General features: G+C 44.5%; 1 protein-coding gene across 1 annotated transcript in view; it reads left to right on the top strand.

The window, feature by feature from the left end:
• The first annotated feature begins 16,087 nt into the window (after nucleotides 1-16,087).
• LOC311374872 (septin-9-like) overlaps nucleotides 16,088-23,465 on the top strand; it is a 99,060-nt gene continuing 91,682 nt past the window's right edge. Inside the window, exon 1 of the mRNA XM_084488144.1 lies at nucleotides 16,088-16,319. Within this exon, the coding sequence (XP_084344270.1) occupies nucleotides 16,298-16,319 (22 nt within the window). The 5' untranslated portion in view covers nucleotides 16,088-16,297. The remainder of the gene's footprint in view (nucleotides 16,320-23,465) is intronic.

Here is a 23,465-nt window from a genome sequence, read left to right as displayed (position 1 = left end):
AAAAGTGATACAGGTTTGTAAAGCGTGAACGATCGAATATTTCTAAGTCCCTATCAGCGCTGAGGTCGTCTGGAGCTTCGCCTCCGTGGAAGTTCTGCTTCAGAAGAGCGTGAGATGATCTGTGTGGTATGGTCTTATGCTGTGTTTTCCTCCTAACGAGGTGTGTGTGCTTAGGGTTGGTGTGTGTGTTTTTGGATGTTATAAGGGCTGGCGTGGGGGTTACCTGGATCCAGCTCCCCGTTCAGCTCCCTAACCTTGGGGAAGGCGGGAGGCGCCCTGGGCTGCGGTTAGACTATGTGTTAATGACTGTGGTCCAACGGTGGGATTTCTAACCGTCTTCTGGGTTGACTGGATCTTATGAGTCATGACATAAAAGTTGAAAGGCGTACTACACACCTGTTCTTGCGAATGTGTGGTGCATTGTCTGAGTCTCTAGCATCTCTCCATGTTGGGACATCCGGCCTCCGGCTCAGGCCTTGACCTGAAGAAAGGCTGGTTATGTGTGTGTTAGTTTAGAACACAGGTTAACTATATTCGTACATATGTATAACGTACATATCATGTGGTGTGCTCATTGGGCTGTTTTGCCCATCAAAATCCAGTACAGTCCTTGGGATACTGGCACTGGTGCCATCTCTGGGGGGGCACAAGGTTTCTTTTGAATCAGTTTGCGTCGGTCAGTTCGCCAAGAAGAGTCATTCGTTCGTTCGTTCGCATTTCCGGTAGCGGTGAATCATGATTCTCAGTCACTGAGTCGGTAAGACTCGGCTGCTCCCTCGTTCTCGTTCAAACGAATTGCGAATGCACATTCTCAGCCGAGTCGTTCAGACTCAGCTCCTCCCTCGTTCTCGTTCTCAAATGAATCACGATCGTGCAATGGTGCAAACGGTCATCAATCAACACAACATTAACTAAGTTCCTTTTAGCTGAGGAGCGCTTCAAGTTCGGAATCGGGATGTTGTTGCCCGGCTGACTCTCGTGACTTCTCAGTCCTCGAGTCTTCACTGCTAAACACAGTCAGTGAACGAACGGCGACTCGCGAGTCAGCGTGACTCAGCGACTAGTGGGTGGAGCTGGGAGTCGAGTCTCGGAGAACGAACGATACGAACAAGACAAACTGAAATGGGGAATCAGGTCAGTTCATTCATGTTAAAGAGTCATTCGTTCAAAGTGATTCGTTCGCGAACGAGCCATCACTAATAGATAATAGAAAACCGCTTTGCGGCACAGATGATTTTTTTTTGCTTGTGTGCTCGTGCCGCCCTAATGTGACATGAAATAATGCCGCCCGGCGGCTGCCCGCTTCGCCCGTGCCTAAAACCGCCACTGCGTACCGCCTACGCACACCTATTTCCCGGCCCTATCTCTAGTGTAGCCCGCAAAGCTGTCTTTGCCGCCGGCAGCCCTATTAGCATGAGCCACCCCAACCCGCAGCTCGGCGTTAGCGTCAACACGCCACTTTAGTGTTGTGCAAGTTCACACTTTTCATGAACTAGTTCAAAGTTCAGTTCACACATGTTGAAAGTGAACTGTTCATGTTCATAGTTCACTATTTAAATTTTGAACTAGTTCAAAGTTCAGTTCATTTTTTTTTTAAGTGAGAAATGAAAATGAAGGGTATGGGGCGCAGGGGTGTTGCGCAGGGGTTGCCAATTTGTTGATGTTTCCATATAGTGTTGTGCATGCTAGGGCTGGGCGATATACCGGTAGTAAGAGTTATATCCAGTGGGCGAAATACGGGGGGGTCCGGGGGGGGAGGCTCGACCCCCCCGATTTTCCCATGAGACCCCTGAAAGTCACTTAAATGTTTTAAGCTCACCATGTCCAGTATTCAGAATTCAAAACATTTATTCACAAATATGTTCTATTTTTTACCAAGCGGAGCCAGCCAGTCCTATGCGCATATGCAAAGTCATACTAAAAACGGATAGCAAGCGAAAGCTAAACCAGAGTGTATAACTCACACACTTTGGTTCTATTCTAACTTAAGGTAAGAGGCTATTTTTAAATCTTTGCAGTGACTGAATTGTGATGATAGAACTGATTGTTGTGCATAAGATGCGACTGTGCACGTGTCCTTTCCGGGTTCGGCATACTGCATGGTTATGTAGGCCTTGTGGTTGGCAGCCTTGGAGTTGGAGAAGTTGGAGTGATTGTGTATGTGCGTGCGCGAGAGAGAGAGCGAGAGAGAGTGGACACCCGCTGTGGTGATGTTTGGCTCGTTGTGGGTCTGTCAGCATCCGCCGTGGTTGGACGAATGTGCTTTGTGTATGTGTTCAATGATCTCTGTCTGATCGTATTTGCTGTAGATGGATGGTTAAATAATGTCACACCACGATCGGTCATAGCCTACTGCAAGCTCTCATTTGCAAGTGCACTGATTGCGTGCCAGTCTCCGATAGGCTATATACCTTGCATTTATTCAGTTGATTGCTCTCTAAATGCGCCAGATTGGTGCCAATTATTGTCGTGTTTGCATTGCAAGGCACAACTTTGCTAACCTGACTCTCGCCAGATGAATTTCGTGCCACCTAGCTCCACTCATCCACCTGGGTGTTACGATACCATCCGGCCAGTAGATGGCGCTAGAGGCCGGACAAGTACTCGATTGATTCTAGAGGGAATGTAAGCATTATCAATGGATGAGAGCGATGCATTGAAGTATTGTTGTGCACTGTATTAAAGCTAGCCCAGTTCCTACTACAAGCCTCCTTATTTCAGAACACTAAACATGGTGTCAGAAGTCAGGACCTGAAGAAAGCTTTGTTTTATGAGTGGATTCATCAGATATAGCCGCAAAACGTTAGCTGCACGAACAGCTAAACGACAAGCTAGCAGCATGGCGTACAACATTCCAGCACCGGAGTCAATGGATATGAAAGGTGATGTCTACAACAACTGGATTTTTTTTCGTGCACAATGGGAAAGTTACGAGATTGCGATAGGACTGGACAAGAAAGATAAGAAAATAAGAGTGGCAACTCTATTGACGATCATGGGTAAGGAATGTCACCAGCTTCAAAGGCACCTGCACATGGAAAATACAGACAGGGAGGATCCGACGAAAATATTACATGCGCTTCAGAAACATTTTGAGCCAAACAGGAATGTGATATATGAAAGATTTGTGTTTAATGACTGCAAACAAAGCCAGTGTGAAACAACAGAGCAGTATGTGGCCAAAGTGAGAAAGCTAGCGGACACATGTGAATTTGACGCGCTTAAGGAAGACCTCATTAGGGATAGACTTGTCATTGGCACAAAGGATTCAAGCTCACAGGCACGCATGCTTAGAGAACCCAATCTCACCCTGACGAAAGCTATTACCATGTGTCGCTCCAGTGAACACTAATCCAAATTAAGAAAATAGGAGGAGAACAAGAGTCAGTACATTACACATCCCGGGCACAGAATTCAGAGTCAAGCCACAGATATGCCTCCCGTGAACATCAGTCAGAACCACGTACCCAGAAGGGGCCCAAACAACACAATGTAGCCAGTAACAATAAGCAGAGGCAAGATAAAGAATCAGTCTGTCAATACTGTGGATCGATGCACGCAAGAGGCAAATGCCCTGCATACGGAGTCACATGCAAGGTATGTGGGAAAATAAATCATTTTGCACGGGTGTGTAGGAGTGCACAGAACAAACCTCATGTAAATCTTGTAGAGGATGACAGCCAGCCAGAAGAATCAGATACAATGTGGTACATCTGTCAAGTGAACTGTCTAGACAATGTTCCAAACAAATGGTTTGTAAATCTCAAGCTAGCCACACACAATGAAGAGTCACTGGACTATGATCCTGGACAGACTTTAAAATGTCAGCTGGACACAGGATCTATGGTCAATGTAATGGGCTTCACTGACCTACAACGCATACTACAAGACGGTAACCCAGCTCTGTTACCCAGTAAAGCAATGCTGAAATTGTATGATGGCACATTGATAAGACCCAGAGGACAATATGAGCTCAAAGCAGAACATAATGGCACAACACACATCCTCAAGTTTCAGATAATGGAGACATCACAGATACCGTTACTCTCAGCCGACACCTGCCAGAGACTGGACCTAATTCACATAGACCCCAAGCATGTCATACATAGTGTCAACACCCAAAATCTCCCAGACACAGTCACACCAAAAACAGCAGAAGAAATCGTCTCCACATATGAGGACGTTTTCGACGAACTGGGATGCCTCAGGGGTGAGTTGCACCTAGAGATAGACCACAAGGTGAGGCCTGTGCAGCAGTTGCCACGGCGGACGCCAATCCCGATAAAAGACAGAGTAACCACAGCCATAAGGGAAATGGAACAGAAAGGAATCATAGCCAAGGTCACAGAGCCGACACCCTGGATCAGTAACATGGTGGTGACGGAGAAGAAAGACAAGCTACGTATATGCCTGGACCCGGGTCCACTGAACAAGGCCCTACTGAGATCACACTACCAGATGCCCACAGTAGAAGAAATACTGCCGGACTTGGCAAAGGCCAAGATATTCTCAGTATTAGATGCTAAAGATGGCTATTGGCAAGTGCGACTAGATCAAGCGAGCAGTTATCTGACCACATTCTGGGCCCCGGAAGGACGATACAGATGGGTGAGAATGCCATTCGGCATAAAACCAGCAGCGGAGGAATATCAGAGGCGGCAACACGAGGCACTTCAGGGCCTGAAAGGGGTGAGCGTAATAGCGGATGACATCATCTCGTGTATGGATGTGGAGATACCAATGAGGAAGCCATGGCAGACCATGACAACAATCTTGAAGCCCTATTGCAAAGAGCCAGAGAAGTCAACTTGAAGCTCAACAAAAAAAAACTGAAGCTCAAACTTCCCAGTGTCACATACATGGGTCATTGCCTCACATCAGAGGGCCTGCGTCCAGATCCTGACAAAATTACAGCTGTGCAGAACATGCAGGCACCGACAAATGTCAAGTCTCTCCAGAGACTCTTAGGGTTTGTGAACTATCTATCAAAGTTTCTCCCTAGCCTATCAGATGTGTGCGAGCCTCTCCGACGTCTGACCGACAAAGATGTAGACTGGACATGGCTGCCAGCACACGACGCAGCGCTGGAGACCATTAAGTGCCTAATCACGCACCACCTAAATACTACGACCTCAAGGAAGAAGTCACTCTGCAGGGTGATGCTAGTGAGACAGGCTTGGGAGTGGTCCTTCTACAGAATGGACAACCAGTGGCGTTCGCATCTAGAACACTGACAGACACAGAACAAAGGTACGCGCAAATTGAAAAAGAGTGCCTGGCCATTGTCTTTGCATGTGATAAGTTTGACCAATACTTGCTTGGCAGAGAATATGTCACGGTACATACCGACCATAAACCATTGGAAACTATTTTTTAAAAATCTTTGCTTTCAGCACCAAAGAGGCTACAACGGATGATGCTCAGGCTACAGAGATACCAGCTCAGAGTGATCTACAAGCCAGGCAAGGAGCTACACATCGCATACTTCCTGTCCAGGGCACCTCTAGCGAATACAGAACACGCCCAGATGCAAACCCCAACCACAGTCTATGCCATAGGCCTCACCCAGCCAGAACTGGAACAAGTGAGTCATGCCTGTGATATAAACTTCACCACTCAGATGCTAGAGACTATCAAGACGCACACAACACAAGACCCAGTGCTTCAGACACTTCAGGCAAGCATCAACAGAGGCTGGCCTGAGAATAAAAAAGACATAGGACAGTCACTACAGCCTTTCTGGACATACAAATACAAACTCATGATAGACAAGGGCGTCATTTTCAAAGGGAACAGAGTGCTCACCCCTGCAACGCTACGCTACGAGTTCTTGACAAAGATTCACACCATTCAGGAATAGAGGCCAGCCTCCGGAAAACTCGCGCGACTGTCTTCTGGCCAGACATGACGAAGGATATAAGGACCTCATAAACAGCTGTTCCACCTGCAACTCTGTACAGCGACAACAACAGAAAGAAACACTGGTGCCCAATCAAGTTCCTTGCATCCCATGGTCTAAAGTGGGAATGGATTTGTTCTCTCTAAACAAAAACACATACCTGATCATGGTAGATTATTATTCTGACTATTGGGAGCTGGAAGAACTGACAGACTACACAGCATACACCGTTATTGACTGCTGCAAGAGACAATTCAGTAGACATGGAACTCCCCACATTGTTTTCACTGACAATGGCCCACCATTTTCAGGAATGGACTTTCAGCTCTTTGCCAAGGACTGGGACTTTAAGCATGACACGTCATACCCCTATCACAGCCAGAGCAATGGAAAAAGTGAGTCAGCCGTCAAAATCGCCAAAACACTGCTCAAAAAGGCATACCTGGAGGGAAGTGACCCATGGAAAGCTGTTCTGGCATGGCTGTTCTCCAACGGAAGGACTGGGTAGCTCCCCAGTGCAAAGGCTCATGTCCCGACGGACACGCACACTCCTACCCATCAGAGAAACACAACTAAAGCCCAAAGTGGTACAGAATGTCACTGAAAGTAAGCTGGCAAGGGGACAGACAGTGAAACAGCACTATGATGCCCGGGCACGGAACATGACTTCTATCTATCATTCAAGGGCAGACGGTGAGAGTCCTTCTTCACCCCAAGGACCAAGACACGCGGTGGTCCCTGGGAATGTGCATAGACCAACTCGGTGAACGTTCCTATGTAATTCTAGTGAATGGAAAGACATATCAAACCGAAGGGACATTCGTCCTGTGCCAGAACAACTTGAGATATCTCCAACTGGAGAACATACCACTCTGGACAGTAACTGGTATCCAGAGCCTTCCTCTGAAACAGAACAACAAGTCGCAGAGGGGGCAGCGGTAACAGAGGGTTCACAGGGCACAGAAAGACTGCACACTAGGACCAGATCGAACATACGGAAACCCTTGAGATACGAAGACTATGTGCCCTGAGAACGACAGAAATAGTTTGGACACTGAGGATGGTTGAGTATTGAAAAGGTGTTTAGTAAATAGAACATACCAGCATCCTCTGATGATAAGTTGATATGTTACACCAGTGTAAGATACACATGACTTGTTGTATTCTGAATGTGAGTTTCCAATTACATGTTCATGTTAACCAGGCTCATTCTAATAATAGCCAGCGATACAGTTATAAAGTTGTTAGACATCTTCATTTGTTATGTAAAGAGAGATGTTACGATACCATCCGGCCAGTAGATGGCGCTAGAGGCCGGACAAGTTCTCGATTGATTCTAGAGGGAATGTAAGCATTATCAATGGATGAGAGCGATGCATTGAAGTATCGTTGTGCGCTGTATTGAAGCTAGCCCAGTTCCTACTACAAGCCTCCTTATTTCAGAACACTAAACACTGGGATCGCTCCATTGGAGAGGTGTTTTAGAAGGCTGGGCCTTATCAAAAATCCTTGCATATGATTGGATAAACCACTTGTCCGTCATCTTTATTGACGTCTCAAACCTGGTCGGGAGAAGGGCCAAAACATTGTTTCCACCAAGCCTTCAGAGCCGTTCTCTGATGTTCTTTTAAAGAAAGAATATTCGCTAGATTGGACAACACGGATGAAATAGCAGCATCAATGTTGACGGTTGCTTCCTCGATGTGAGCCGCCATTGTTGTCTGAATCAAAACAGTCGCTTCTCCGCTACGTCACATCTATAAAAATCCCGCCCGGCGGTTCTGATTGGCTCTATCATTTTCTGGTAGTCCCCAAATACCTCCCAACAGGACCGATCCCAGATGGATGAGTGGAGCTAGGCGGAACGAAAACATCTGGCGAGAGTCAGGTTACAACTTTGCCGCTCCTTGTTATAAAACAACCTGCATCCAAACAACATTAGCCAATGCAGCCTCCTATGTCAGTGTTGCTTTACGAATACTATAGCATCGGATTATCAAAAATTGTTAAGTGTGTGCGTGTGTGTGTTGTCATGTGTTGGCTATCGACTGATTGTCTTGGCTTGCATCCATGACATATTGTAATGTTATAGATAGGCCTACTGCATATTGAGAAAATGTATATCGGTAGGCCTATTGCACAACAATCGGGGGATGGAGTCCCCAAATATTGACGGGTATTCATACTTTGCACGAGACATCACAACGACTGGCTGGCGGGCAAGAACTCCAGCAATGAAACCTAGTAACATAATCAGGACGTCGCCAGTTTTACCACACAAACAGTCATTAGGTTCCTCTAAGTCCAAATACCGTCATGATGGAAAGATTAGTTATTTGTGCCAGGCATACACATGGCAAACTGACAAATTAGACATCGATTTTTGTATGGAATCTCCCTGCTTCTGAAATGCGCTAACATTTCCGCACAGCGCTCATTCCACTGTGCAGATTAAATCGCACAGCATTCTGTAACAGCAACTGTGTGATCATCCCTGCCCTCACACATTGTTGAAATCATATGCTGGATGCTTTAATATTTCTATGTGTTTTTTAGTGAATGATCGGGCTATAATAAGACCACATTGGCTATGTAATCGCGGACAAAAGGGGACATTTCATAGTGGATAGTGGAATAGTAACATTCACCTTTGCTTTGATTATGAAGATATTCCTGTTTTTCACCTCCCATACAACAGCGTTGTTAACCCATCTGTAGGCTTTAAATTTTTGTGCGGTATAAGGTGACGGATTCTCTATAAGATAAATGTAAATATCTCCAAACTCCAAGTCTGGTAGAGTCTTTGCCAGCTTCAAAGCAATGAATACATCAGCGGGTGCTGTGTATGGATCACAAGTTCCGAGTATGTTTATCTTCTCTTCGTATCTAATTTTAACATTTTATGACATATGGTCTAAATAGTTGATTGATTGAAGTATCGGAAATCTGAAAGGCTGCAATTCCCCTGGTTGGCCTTTGTCACGTGACCACAACAAGTTCACGTTCAAGTTCTTTGTTTGCAAATGGGTTGCGTTCAGTTCAAAGTTCACAGAAAAATGAACGTGTTCAATGAACGCGTTCTTTTGAACTCGTTCATGCACAACACTGTCCCAGATTCCACCACCCGTTGCTGTGCTCTTCTCTTAAATTCATCAATAATCACCGTCAATTCCTTCATACCCAGTCCTTCATTACAATAGTATAGTTTGTTTCCATTCCCAAATGTCTTCTTCCCAGCTATAGGTAGAAGCAAACAGAGGTTTACTTTACTATGCCAAACTAGTTAGAAGGACTTCACTAAACGACAAAAAATGCCCAAATGCAGCAGAAAGTTGTGCTGCAGTTCGTTGCAGCAAACACTAGTGGTCTCTCCAGTACCAGAGCAACGCAGTTTGGCAGGGGGACGGAAGTTGCCCTTAAAGTTATGATGAAGTTGTATTTATTATACCTGCTCCAAAATGTAATTCCTAACACGCTGTAGTGGACTACTCGGCCACTATAAGCAGTGTTTTTCCAAAAAATAAAAAAATATATAAATAGAATAGATTATTTGACCAAATTAATTATTTTCTCTGTTACTCACAGCATAGGCTTACAAAAAAAGATGAATTAATTCCATTTCAAAACACTCATTTAAACATATTTGCACTGTGAGGAAAAGGTTCAACTGACAAACATTGTGCACCCACCCAGCTGCGCACACACACACACACACACACACACACACACACACACACACACACAAACTCTGAGTAAAGTCAATTTGCATCAAAACATTTAGGCGATTATGGTTCCAGCACTTATTGACCTAGCCGGGTTTCTCGCAAGCCTCATTTGAATGGTCTACACCAGTGGTTCTCAAACTTTTCATACCGCGTACAACCTCAGAAAATATTAGTCTCTCCAAGTACCACCATTATGACCTACAGCTACAGTCCCATTTATTCCTTAAAATAATATTATTTATTGTTAACAGTTGTCAACTGTACAAAGGGTAGCACTAGAACTGACACACACACACACACACACACACACCAAGTGACAACATTAAGAATAACAACTGTATATCGACCTGTTTGAAAAATGTTAGGCTAAATACAAATAATATTAAAGGTTTGCAAGCACGTTGATAACTGAACTTCTAAAAGCCTAATGAGAAGAGTGTGCCTGCCTCTACGAACATGGTCCTGCAATGTTTGAGGTCAATTATATTGACCTCAGCAATATTGAGGTCAATTTCAGTCTCAGGTGCTCTTGCTTCTGTATTTGGTTTTTATGATGGCAAATGACGACTTTCTCGCACGGCTATGTTGTTGCAAAAGAAAGGGGAAAGCACACAGCGTTGTCCAAAAGCGCAGGCTATTCGCTGTGTTGCTGTTTCCAAAAGTCCAACAACAACTTCTGAAAGCAGGCTTTAATGTTTTGTTGCATTATGATTCTGTGAAACACTCCTGCTCACCAACAGTGAAGTCTTCGGGCACTGCAGAGGTTTTGATGCTGAACGGGTTTCTCTTCCAGTTGTTCGCTTCGGCCATCACTGAGAAATATTCGCGGAACTGTTGCGCAATGATTTCTTAGGAAAAATCAACTGGTTTGTCTTTCAGCACTGCGTGTTTGGTTGTAAGATGATGTTTGAGAAGCGATGGTTTCATGGATTCATTTCTTTTTTTTAATAAACTTTATTTTCTGATTTTCAGACATACATAAAATACAAACGGTAAGAAATAAACAGACAATCCCCATCCCCCTCCCCACTAGTGGTGGATTTCATGATTTGTTTGCTTGATTCAGTACGCGTCTCTCAGTTCGCCAAGAAGAATCATTCAGAATCGTTAGTTCATTCGTTCGTTCATTCGTTCAGTCGCATTTCCGGCAGCGGTGAATCACGGTTCTCAGCTGAGTTGGTCAGACTCAGCTCCTCCCTTGTTCTCATTCTCAAACGAATCACGATCGCGCAATGGTGCAAACGGTCATCAATCAACACAACATTAACTAAGCTGAGGAGCGCATCATGTTCGGAATCGGGATGTTGTTGCCCGGCTGGCTCTCGTGACGTCTCAGTCCTTGAGTCTTCACCACTAAACACAGTCAGTGAACGAACAGCGACTCGCGAGTCAGCGTCAGCGACTCAGTGACTAGTGGGTGGAGCTGGGAGTCGAGTCTCGGAGAACGAACGATACGAACGATACGAACAAGACAAACGAGAGAGAACTGAAACGTGGAATCAGGTTGGTTCGTTCTTATTAAAGAGTCGTTCATTTGAACTGATTTGTTTGCAAACAACCCATCACTACTCCCCACATACAAAAATAAATTTAAACAATAGTAATAATAACTCAAATTAAACATCCAAGAATCAGTTTGCTGCCATCAATAGGTCACAATACAGTCACATTACAATAACAATTATAATCACGATTCAGAAAAATCTGGATTACGGTCCTGTAAAAGATTGATATGTAGGTGGTAACGCTAGTTTGGTAAGGACATACTTCAAAAATAGCTGCAAATTGATTTGGATCAATGTTAATGTCACAAATATTTGAAAAACACTCAAAAACAGGCGTCCAAAATTCAACCAAAGATGGACATGACCAGAACATATTTTTCATTGGAGAGACGAAGGTGATGGAGGACTTTAAATTGAATGAGACCATGCCTTATACTGAAAGATGAACCATGTACTATATATCGTACACTGTGATGCCATGTGTCATCAGGTAACTCACATCCAATATCCTGTTCCCATGCAGACTTAGTCTTCAACCATGATGGTGGGCTTATATTCTGGATAACGTTATATATTCTGGAGATTGTACCTTTAATAGAGGGATTAAGGTCCAAGCAGAACTCAATTGGGCCCTTGGTAGGACTTTGTGGGAATGAGGGAAAATGTTTTCTGGCAAAATTGAGCACCTGTAGATATCTGAAGAAATTAGATTTGGGAATATTGAGGTCTTTACCTAGAGTCATGAAAGAGGCAAACACACCATCAATAAAAAGATCACCAAAGAAAACAAGGCCACCTCTATGCCACAGTTTAAATTCTGTATCAATAAGTGATGATGGGAAGAGATGATTAGAAGACAATGGGGAAAAAATACTGGTTTGGCCGAGGTCAAAACTTTTCCTGAACTGAGACCATATTTTTAGGGACGACTTAACAATGGGATTTTGAATGAAGGTGGATGGCTTAATAGGCAGAGGGGAGCTCAATAGAGAAATAGGAGAAGTTGGGAGACTGTAGTTCCATGATAAGAACCACCACGTACCAGGACTCAGTTCACCGTGGTCCACTTTGGTCCACAGTTTTTTACAGTTCTGCTCACAATATTCTCCTCCTGTCCGCACTTCTCTTCCTAATAGTTCCCGTTTGGAGCCACGATACCATTCATAGCGCTTATCTTGCCGTCAGTTGATCTTGTAAACGTGGATGTTTGCGTGCGCTACAACCAGACCTGGAGTCAACATTGGGGGGAACCAAATCTCAATTAGTGATTGTGAACTATGTTATTCTGCAAAAAAAAAGTACACAGCTGTATTTGAACCAGGAGAGTTTGGATTATCAGCCAGCCACATTAGCCAACAATGCCACAACATCACCTTCCATCCAAATTAAACTAACAAGCTATTTATAGGCATTGAAGTCAGAACACTGAATAAATAGCTTATTTGTTTCTTCGCAGAATTACGAGTTGTGTGGCAGGTTAAATTAAGTTCAGCCTGGAAGCCTGGCACATTAGCGAACTAGGCCAACACATCATCCTCCCATTTAAAAAATCATTAACACATGGGATGAATTTTTTTTCTTTTTTTACAATGAAGTCTAATAGTGTTCTGTTTTTTTTTTGTTTCATTGTATGTAATGGCAAAGATTAGGAATTAATAACTTACAATAACCACAATAATGTAAACATAAATATATGCATTGTTATATGAAGAAAACTGCAGATATGGTAGCCAAGGTTTATGGAAAAAGTATTTTTAAATTCTCTATTTGCATATGTACCTTGTAACAACAAGTAACTTGTGTTTACAGTTTTTTTTAAGTCACTTCTCCTCCTCTCCTCTGGTCCTATTCTCCTCCTCTCCTCTCCTCTGGTCCTATTCTCCTCTCCTCTGGTCCTATTCTCCTCTCCTCTGGTCCTATGCTCCTCTCCTCTGGTCCTATTCTCCTATTCTCCTCTCCTCTGGTCCTATTCTCCTCTCCTCTGGTCCTATGCTCCTCCTCTCCTCTGGTCCTATGCTCCTCTCCTCTGGTCCTATTCTCCTCTCCTCTGGTCCTATGCTCCTCCTCTCCTCTGGTCCTATGCTCCTCTCCTCTGGTCCTATTCTCCTCCTCTCCTCTGGTCCTATTCTCCTCTCCTCTGGTCCTATGCTCCTCCTCTCCTCTGGTCCTATGCTCCTCCTCTCCTCTGGTCCTATTCTCCTCTCCTCTGGTCCTATTCTCCTCTCCTCTGGTCCTATGCTCCTCTCCTCTGGTCCTATGCTCCTCCTCTCCTCTGGTCCTATGCTCCTCCTCTCCTCTGGTCCTATTCTCCTCTCCTCTGGTCCTATGCTCCTCCTCTCCTCTGGTCCTATTCTCCTCTCCTCTGGTCCTATGCTCCTCCTCTCCTCTGGTCCTATTCTCCTCTCCTCTGGTCCTATGCTCCTCCTCTCCTCTGGTCCTATGCTCCTCCTCTCCTCTGGTCCTATTCTCCTCTCCTCTGGTCCTATGCTCCTCCTCTCCTCTGGTCCTATTCTCCTCTCCTCTGGTCCTATTCTCCTCTCCTCTGGTCCTATTCTCCTCTCCTCTGGTCCTATTCTCCTCTCCTCTGGTCCTATGCTCCTCCTCTCCTCTGGTCCTATTCTCCTCTCCTCTGGTCCTATGCTCCTCCTCTCCTCTGGTCCTATGCTCCTCCTCTCCTCTGGTCCTATTCTCCTCTCCTCTGGTCCTATGCTCCTCTCCTCTGGTCCTATGCTCCTCCTCTCCTCTGGTCCTATGCTCCTCCTCTCCTCTGGTCCTATTCTCCTCTCCTCTGGTCCTATGCTCCTCCTCTCCTCTGGTCCTATTCTCCTCTCCTCTGGTCCTATGCTCCTCTCCTCTGGTCCTATTCTCCTCTCCTCTGGTCCTATTCTCCTCTCCTCTGGTCCTATGCTCCTCTCCTCTGGTCCTATGCTCCTCCTCTCCTCTGGTCCTATTCTCCTCTCCTCTGGTCCTATGCTCCTCCTCTCCTCTGGTCCTATTCTCCTCTCCTCTGGTCCTATGCTCCTCCTCTCCTCTGGTCCTATTCTCCTCTCCTCTGGTCCTATGCTCCTCTCCTCTGGTCCTATTCTCCTCTCCTCTGGTCCTATTCTCCTCTCCTCTGGTCCTATGCTCCTCTCCTCTGGTCCTATGCTCCTCCTCTCCTCTGGTCCTATTCTCCTCTCCTCTGGTCCTATGCTCCTCCTCTCCTCTGGTCCTATTCTCCTCTCCTCTGGTCCTATGCTCCTCCTCTCCTCTGGTCCTATTCTCCTCTCCTCTGGTCCTATGCTCCTCCTCTCCTCTGGTCCTATTCTCCTCTCCTCTGGTCCTATGCTCCTCTCCTCTGGTCCTATGCTCCTCTCCTCTGGTCCTATTCTCCTCTCCTCTGGTCCTATTCTCCTCTCCTCTGGTCCTATTCTCCTCTCCTCTGGTCCTATGCTCCTCTCCTCTGGTCCTATGCTCCTCTCCTCTGGTCCTATTCTCCTCTCCTCTGGTCCTATGCTCCTCCTCTCCTCTGGTCCTATGCTCCTCCTCTCCTCTGGTCCTATTCTCCTCTCCTCTGGTCCTATGCTCCTCCTCTCCTCTGGTCCTATGCTCCTCCTCTCCTCTGGTCCTATTCTCCTCTCCTCTGGTCCTATGCTCCTCCTCTCCTCTGGTCCTATTCTCCTCTCCTCTGGTCCTATGCTCCTCCTCTCCTCTGGTCCTATTCTCCTCTCCTCTGGTCCTATGCTCCTCCTCTCCTCTGGTCCTATTCTCCTCTCCTCTGGTCCTATGCTCCTCCTCTCCTCTGGTCCTATGCTCCTCCTCTCCTCTGGTCCTATTCTCCTCTCCTCTGGTCCTATGCTCCTCCTCTCCTCTGGTCCTATGCTCCTCCTCTCCTCTGGTCCTATGCTCCTCCTCTCCTCTGGTCCTATGCTCCTCTTCTCTGGTCCTATTCTCCCCTATTCACCCACCCCCCCCCCCCCCCCATATATATTGTAATTATGGCCTTGTTATGATTACATTTGCTAATGATTATTTCGGACGGAGGTGGTCAAAGCATAACAAAAAAAAAAATATATATATATATATAAAATTCAAAATGGGTTTTCATGTTATCCGTCGCAGCAGCCAGTCATGGGCAGGCCTCAGCTCAGATCTTGTCATCGAGACGACCTTGATGAGGTCATTGAAGACTACCGGTGGTATGACGCATGGAAGTGGAATGACTGACAATCAGAGAGCCCTTTGGACCATGTCAAAGTGCATAACATCAGAGACAACACCGCAATGCAGGAGTTCACAAACCAGACATACACAACATCAGAACAGCACAAGCCTGGGTTAGGGGCTAACCCTAACCCTGAAAATGAAGCCTTTCCGGAAGGTGTATTTTCCTAGATTTAGTATGTTCGTAAGCATGTCCAGAGGTACCAGAATCAGTTGAAAATTCCTTTGCAACATTTTTTCAATTTGAGATATAGCCATTTCAAGCTCCCCGCCGCCATCTTGGAAATGAGGGCTTTCTGGGAGGTATATTTTGGTATACTTTTAGTATATTATTCAGCACACCAAATACTACTAGAATCCATTGAAAAACCTTTTGTATCAATTGTTTTGGGGTTAAGCCCTTTTTTTTTTCATAGATTGACTCAGAAGTCAGACTGACTTCACTAAATGTCGATATCAAATTAAGTAGAATGAAAGTTGTGCTGCAGTTCGTTGCAGCAGCCACTAGACGTCTCTCCAGTGCCAAAGCAGCGTCAAAACATTGAAGGAATTACTGTTCCAGCACTTATTGCGAAGCCGGGTTTTCTCGTGAGCCGCATTTGAATGTTCTACAGTTTATGTAGCCTGCACGAGACCACTCCCGCTCGTGGACTGCGCGTGCGCCAGGGTGCAGGTGTGATTGTGTCCTTTCCCGAGGGATTGTCTTCTTCCGAGCTATTGGTAGAAACATACGGATGTTTACTTTACTACGCCAAACTAGTCAGACTGACTTCACTTCCTACGCGTACATCTGAAAGGAAGGGCGAAGGTCACAGAAACCCACCTGGAGAAACTACGGCGGAACGCGCGTAGAGCACGGAATAATAAACCTTTGCTAAAATAAAATAAAAATACTAAACCTCTCAAAGCCTATTTGTATCAAGAATATTATAGAATACCACTAAAAATAACGTATTGTCACAACAATGAAGAAAGCTGGATATTCAGGTAGGACAATCCTTATACAACTTTTCAACTATCTTTCTCATGTTCTAATGGTTTCCCCCGAACAGACTTGCCAATTCTTTACGTTACGAAATAGACACAGATTATAGAAACTATAGACGATACATATCGACTTCTATACACGGCCACGGATACGATTTTTCATACATGCCTTATGGCGTGTGGACGAGTGAGACTGGGACTAGGGAGAGTGCGTGGACTGCGTGCGCGTGTACGGGGCGATGGCGCGCGCTTCATTTAAAAGAGCACTAGATTGAGTAGGCTATTGCCTTAAAGAGAGAACATGGCATAAGCTCTCTTTCTAACATCTATTTAGTCACTTCCTATTGAATAAGGCTACATTATGCCGTTTCTTCAACATTACAGTACAGTGGGTTATATTGTCTGATTTCTCTGCAACAGAAAACTGTGAATACTTTTCGATGGACTTACATGACTTTACTCTAAAAGCGCTTGACAGAAGAAAACGGTGTTGACCTACAGTCTTCGGAACTTACACTTAACATTCAACCCTCAGCTCTACTGTAGCACAGAAAGTAGCACTTTTGTAGCACAGAAAGAACAAATCAACATATATATATATATATATATATATATATATATATATATATATATATATATATATATATATATAATACATATTAGGCCTTACATTAACATATTCTACATGCCAAGAGAGGAACGTTTACAACCACTAAACTTAACATATATGATTGCATTCCAGCCTATTTGTAGGCTTTTTCAAGTAAGAACCATACCCATTTTCTTCACAGGGGCCTAGTTTTAACTAATGTAGTTGACTGTTCACTTTAAAAGGAAAATTACATGGTTGCAACAGCAATGACCATGCACATTTTAAAGAACAGCAAGTATCAAGCACAAAAAAGTCAGTACTTATTTCCATTTTGGTCCTTGTTGTAGATGTTGTGGAGATATGTGCGTGCCCTTGGGCCTTGGAGATAGTGGAGGAGTACGGCAATTGCGTCATATAAAAGCACATAACACATCAATATACATGAACTATTCACATTGGCCATTAACAGGCATATGATAATCAACCTTTTGCATATGCCTATACTTCTTTAATCATATTGTTGAAGAGTGAAATGATCAAATAAACCAGATACCTTTTTATTATTTTGTGTCTTATTTGAATAAGAAACAGAAATGCTTGGAATAACTGTTTGATCAATGGATTATATACATTTTCTGCAGCCTTTTGATTATTTATTCATTTATTGATCAGAAATAGAAAGGTTTACACCTGCCAATGATTGTCGTCTTCAATTTATCATTGAATTGAAGCTTTGTGGCGGGTGCAGTACCCCCTTGGAACGACTTGATTCACTCCTCTGCGGTCACTCCAGCATCTATAACTGTTTATCATCCACACTCTCCCACCTTCCACCACCACCTACCTCCCCAGCCTCTCAAACCTCTTCTTCGTAGCACAATTGGCTTGTAGTGAATTAATAGCATCAACTGCCGTCTCGATTCTAGAGACAATAGTTGAAACGATCCACAGGACAGCCCAAATGGATACCTAAAAGAGGGTGTGTAAATATTGTGTCACAATTTCAAATCCTTAATCTGAGTATTCCTACTAGTCAGTCAAGTTGCTCAATCCCTTAACCTGTTAAGTCTCGTGTTAAATCTTTGCGTAGTTGTTCTCCTTCTCATCCTTTTATGTCACAATCAACCAATTCATCCAGTTCACCTGAGACCATTTGCCCTGGCTTTGGGCATGGCTCCAGCAACACTTACCAGCCCATTCTAACACTGATTTCCAGCCAGGGCTCCTCCAGAGACAGCCCATCCCAATAGTCAACCCCACTGCCCGCTAAGCCCCCTGTTCAGTCAAAATGTACACAACCCTATCCTCTGGAATGTCTGCTTTCCCAACTCCTTTTCCCAGCCAAGTCCTTTTTCTTTTCTTTTTGTATTTTTTCTTCCTTTGCATGAGGGAGCGAGTGCCGCATTGGAGCCTTTTACATGTCAGGTCATGCCGGTGCTGTGCAAATACTCACAACCAAATACACACACACACACACACACACACACACACACACACACACACACACACACACACACACACACACACACACACACACACACACACACACGAACACCGGCACCACCTCTTCCATCTTCTCTTCTTCTTCATCTACTTCATCTTCTTCTTCTTCTGTGGTACGATGTGTGTTGAGCTGTCACATTCTTAGTCAGACCTTTAAACAAGCGTCAGATGGTGTGTTCCAGATGCCTCCGACCCCAGCTTTCAGAGTTGCACTTGTGACGTAATTTCCTGTCTCGTAGCACATAGCGTTTCCCTCCGTCTGTGATCGTGTCATGTCATTGGCTAGTCGTTGTTATTGTTAGCTACATTAGCCTCTTTAGCAAACCAGCTCGAAAACGGACAACACAACTTTACATTGTATTGCACACAAAGCAAGACCATGCAATGAATACATTGTATACAAATAGCAATGTAATCAAGTGTGTAAGAGCATTTAAAATCAACATTAAAATGACCAACGTGGTACAAATACAAAGAAAATAAATCTCTTCACGGGCACAGCCATTTTTAACAGCCATAACATCCTTCCTTATGTGCACATCACATAACATCCTTCCTTATGTGCACATCACATAACATCCCGTTTCAGTTTCACAGAACCCCCTTCACTCTGAACTTTTTCCTCTAACTGGAGAATTGTGCCAAATATAACATTTCAGGTTCAGATTCACATTACTTTATTGATCCCGGTGGAAATGTATAAGAATGTATGTATTATCGTGTGTGTGTGTGTGTGTGTGTGTGTGTGTGTGTGTGTGTGTGTTTGTGTGTGTGTGTGTGAGTGTGTGTGTGTTTGCTCGATAGCTAGTTCAGGTATAGTGTGTGTCAGTGGATACTTTTCATATACAGGTTACTCATTAATTTGCAGTAGAGAGGGAGTAGTGTACAAGGAAGGGATGGACTCTGTGAACATACAAACACACACACATACACACACACAATCAGTATTTACCCTGCTCACAAGTCTATTTGATTTACTCATAACCTGCTCCTTCTTCTGTGGCCTTTTATGTTGACCTCTCTAGTGCTGGGCAGCTCTAGTACTGTTCATACTGGAGAGTGTGAGAAGCTTTGAATCTGGGCCTTAAACTATTGTTATATGGCAACTTGAAAGTCAAACTATAAACCATGTTGAGACATATTTGCCCTGTCATCTAGAAGCACATGCCGAGGACCGTCTAACCCTCAATTTGGCTCCCCAGAAGTCTTTGAATAACCGACTAATAAGCTGCTGAGAAACGTTGACTATAGCGCACGCACACTTACTCATACACACTCACAAATGTACGCCCACACATGCACATGCAAGAACGCATGAAAGCACACACACATACTCCCTCACACACACACAACCACACAACACAGATACACACACAATAACACATGTACCAACACATGCATGCACTCACACACACACACACACACACACACACACACACACACACCAATACACCAAGACATAAGTGGGAAGTACACATGCATGTTAGTTAAGTCACTTGTTAAGCTCCTTGTAAACACATTTGACCAAAAAGTGAGGACCTATTGTATCTTAATGTGGTTACTTACTATGGAAACCCAATTACGGTGCAGTGTAGGATTTAGTGTTACCAAGTGGTGGGGTTACAGATTGTGACCAACTGAACACCCCCTATTACTATTTCGAAATTTAACTGATGCTTTTATCAAAAGCGACTTCCAGTAAATGTTCCAATACATCTCATTAATGAGCATGTAGGAGTAAGGGCATCTTTCTCCTAGCCCCATCTTGCTCCACGTTTGTGTTACCAAGAGATCTGAACTGATAAGGAAATTCCTTTTCCTAGAGACAGAGAAATTGCGTCACAAATACTCAATCATTAATATAAGTTATATCCCCCTGGCTAAGCTAGGACAGGAGAGCAATATGCCTGGAGCGAGGTTAAACACACACACACACACACACACACACACACACACACACACGTGCACACACACATACATACATCCGCACAAACAGCTGCGTGCACACATACAAACTCACAAACACACAATGGATCTAATTAAATCTATGAAATGTATTCAGTTCATGAAAGGAACCTTAGATCACCTAGGAACATCTAGATTCCTTCATAACTCTCTCTCTCTCTCTCTCTCTCTGTCTCACTCTGTCTCTCTCTCTCAATACCTCTTACTCTGTCTCACTATCCCATTCTCTCTCTAGCTATCTCTCTTTCAATAGCTCTGTCTTGCTATCTCTATCTCTCTCTCCCCCTCCCTCTTTCTAAATAGTGATGAAACATTATCTGAGTCATAACTACATGTTTCAGGGGAGTGGGAGGATGTTGAATCCATAAACCTGGTTTCTATGATATTTTTTAATGCCTCCATCGCCTTTTAACTGCCTGACGAGACAGAATGGTTGATCGTTATCAGGGCTTCAACGCCTAATATTATGCTCCGCTCAAGCGCCAAGGACAATTATTGAGCGTAAACTAACTTGCAAACTAACTAACTAATGAACAAACTAGTTAACTAATTAACTGTGTGTCACACCCAATTATTAAGCATTAGCTAACTAACTAGCAAGCTAACCAGCAAATTAATTAGCTAAGTAACAAACAAATTAATTGACTAGAGAGAAATACTTTAATGCTACGCTATCCCACTTTTCTCAAGCATCAAATATAATTATCAAGAGTTAGCTAACTAGCTAGCTAACTACGGCCTTACACAAACGCTGGGCCATGAGTTTGGCGCTGGTTTGTGATGCACCGAGCAGGGAAAGGTTGAGAGGTTGAGCATTTATTGGATACAACTGTGAACTCAACTATGTGACATTGTACGCATATGTGATGAGGATGGTGAGTGAGAATTTATCTGGTGATGAAAGGGTACTGCTAAAGGGAAAGGTCTTGCCACAGGAGACACAGGAGGCGCCAGTACAACCACTCTATTGGGCTATTCATCTGGAATTCAGCGTCATGGTCAATGTATTTCAATAGATGTTGTGTGTGTTTGTTTTTATGTGTGTGTAAGTGTAAGTGAGAGTCTGTAAGATTCATAATATCCGAGAATACCCCCGTCAGTTTGGCCGTGGCGCAATGAATGAATAAAGATCGTAGTTATTTTACAACCTTGTTGATGATCCAGCTTTAGAAAAATATGTACTTTTAATTCAGCCTTGGGTGAAATCGAAGCGTAGTGTCTGTGTGCTTCCACCTTTAATGAATGCATGCCATGCGCGCTCCCACGGCCGGGACACAACTCTTATAGGGGGTAACTAAATTCACCGGCTTCCTCCATCTTCTGTGCCACCTTTTAAAATAAATCGCCGTTTCTCGTTTTCCGATGGCGACAACAACAACATGACTATCGTCTCCTTCTACTTCCGGCTCACGGCCCCGGGAAAAGATCTCGAGCATGCGCATAACGCAATTCAACGCATAATCCAATTCGACTCCGTTCATGCACGCTTAACTCGACTATGAATCGCATTATCTAAATTCGACTATGAGTAACCCAATTCGATTAGATTTTAGCTCGACTAAGGTGTATACATGCATCTTAATAATCCAATCATAGTTGGACTAAGCCAATAATTCGACTTTCTTGAGTGTCATGTAAACGCACTGTGTGTGTGAGTGTGTGTGAGTGAATGTAATGAAGGACATGAAGCAAAATGGAAGGTTGGTGATGGAAGGAGTGAGGAGATGAGGAAGGGGGAAAAGGTGATGGGGCTTTCCTCCCTATGCAAACGTGTGTGTGTGTGTGTGTGTGTGTGTGTGTGTGTGTGTGTGTGTGTGTGTGTGTGTGTGTGTGTGTGTGTGTGTGTGTGTGTGTGTGTGTGTGTGTGTGTGTGTGTGTGTGTGTGTGTGTGTGTGTGTGTGTGTGTGTGTGTGCGCGCGTGTGTTTGTGTATCATTGCTTGTTTGTGTTTGGGAAGCGCATGCACACATATTTCCTGCTGTTTCCTGCAGATTCTTATTGACTTCATGTTTTTGCATGTGTGTGTGTGTGTGTGTGTTTGTGTGTGTGTGTTCCTGAATGTGTGCGTGCATGTGTGAGTGTATTTACCAATGCTATTGGCTTTAGGTGTCTTTGAGTGCTACACCATCTCATCCACCTGTTTAACTTCTCCATTCATCTGAGACCGATAATAATAATAATACATTTTATTTGTAAAGCACTTTTCATTGTTAAAAACAATCCCAAGGTGCTACAGAGTACAACAAGATAAAAACAGGTTTAAAAGCCAAAGCACAACAATACATTTAAGAAAAGGCTTTTTAAAAAAGATAGGTTTTTAGGCCTTTCTTAAAAGAGTCTAAAGTCTGAGGAGCCCTCAGGTGGTCTGGGAGGGACTTCCAGAGGTGAGGAGCGGCTGAGCAGAAGGCCGATCACCCGTAGTATGGAGCTTAGTCCTGGGGGGCTGTAAGGTGGAAGGTTTCATCCTGCAGACGATGTCCTCAACTACCTGCTCAGAGATGTCGGGGAAGTAGCAGAGAGGCTGGAAGGTCCCAGGCTGTGGGTCGGCAGTAGGGACAGACGGAGCATGGGAGAAGGTCCCAGGCTGTGGGTCGGCAGTAGGGACAGACGGAGCATGGGAGAAGGTCCCAGGCTGGGGGTCGGCAGTAGGGACAGACGGAGCATGGGAGAAGGTCCCAGGCTGGGGGTCGGCAGTAGGGACAGACATGGGAGCTGGAGAGAAGAGAGCGGATGGTGTCGCCTTTTGTCCTGAAGAAGCTGATGAAGCTGTTGCTCTTCTGTGATATCAGTGTGTAAGTGGGTCTGTGGCTTGAGGAGATGATTTATGGTGGAGAAAAGCTGTTTTGAGTTTCCAGGATTTTTGTTTATGATGTTTGAATAGAACTGTGACCGTGTTTTTCTGAGTGAATTTGAATAGGCCTTTTGGTGTTCTTGATAGGCCTCTTTGTGAACAGTGAGTTCAGATTTTGCAGCGCGCCGCTCAAGTATGCGCCCAGCCGCTTTCATGGTCCGTAGCTCTGGGGTGAACCAGGGGGCTGTGCGTGTGAAGGTGACTGTTCGTGTTGTAACAGGGGCGTGGAGATCCAG

The sequence above is a fragment of the Micromesistius poutassou genome (genome assembly GCF_964030765.1).
Source record: "Micromesistius poutassou genome assembly, chromosome: 1".
Classification (NCBI taxonomy): Eukaryota; Metazoa; Chordata; class Actinopteri; order Gadiformes; family Gadidae; genus Micromesistius; species Micromesistius poutassou.
Note: the sequence above shows the minus strand (reverse complement) of the source record. Positions and strands in the feature narration are given on the sequence as shown.